The sequence below is a fragment of the Sphaeroforma arctica genome (genome assembly GCF_001186125.1).
Source record: "Sphaeroforma arctica JP610 unplaced genomic scaffold supercont1.1134, whole genome shotgun sequence".
NCBI classification, from domain to species: Eukaryota; class Ichthyosporea; order Ichthyophonida; genus Sphaeroforma; species Sphaeroforma arctica.
In genome coordinates this window covers 11,686-12,238 of record NW_014039424.1, presented here as the reverse complement: position 1 = coordinate 12,238, position 553 = coordinate 11,686, and the positions used below count along the sequence as shown (strand labels likewise).

The 553-nt window shown below is 49.0% G+C and overlaps 1 protein-coding gene across 1 annotated transcript; it reads right to left on the bottom strand.

The window, feature by feature from the left end:
* Positions 1-120: 120 nt before the first annotated feature.
* Positions 121-336, bottom strand: SARC_10092 (hypothetical protein; the record flags this gene model as incomplete). The annotated part of the gene is made up of 2 exons (XM_014295875.1): positions 121-135; positions 178-336. The coding sequence occupies 2 exons, from the start codon at positions 334-336 to the stop codon at positions 121-123; spliced, it is 174 nt and encodes a 57-aa protein (XP_014151350.1).
* Positions 337-553: the final 217 nt, after the last annotated feature.

The following is a 553-nucleotide window of genomic DNA, read 5'->3' as shown; positions in this document are numbered from 1 at the left end:
AATAACAAACACAGTCACCTCGTTGATGTCGATACACAGCGACTAAGAAAACAAACAACAAACACAGTCACCTCGTTGATGTCTATACACAGCGACTAAGAAAACAAACAACAAACCCAGTCACCTTGTTGATGTCTATACACAGCGACTAAGAAAACAAACAACAAACCCAGTCACCTCGTCGATGTTTTTGTCGGCCACGTGTAGGTCGAGTACATCGCCAATGGAATTCAGCCACAGAATCTCCACCTCCGTCATCGCAGGAATCGCCCCGTCCGACAGCGCAGCTTTGCGGTTAAAGCCTTTGGTGAAGCCATCCAACTGTGCCAGAATCATGGCTACACACCCACATGACAAGGAGTAGTAATTCAGGAGGTTAGAACGCCAATGAGCCTACTAGGTGCCAAAGTCAACGCTGTGTGTGCCACAGTGTTTGGTGTGTGAGCTGCTGCATGTTAGAGTGTTTGGTGTGTGAGCTGCTGCATGGTAGAGTGTTGGGTGTGCCACAGTGTTTGAGCTGCACAGGAGTGGTGGGCGTAGAACACGTTGCGCT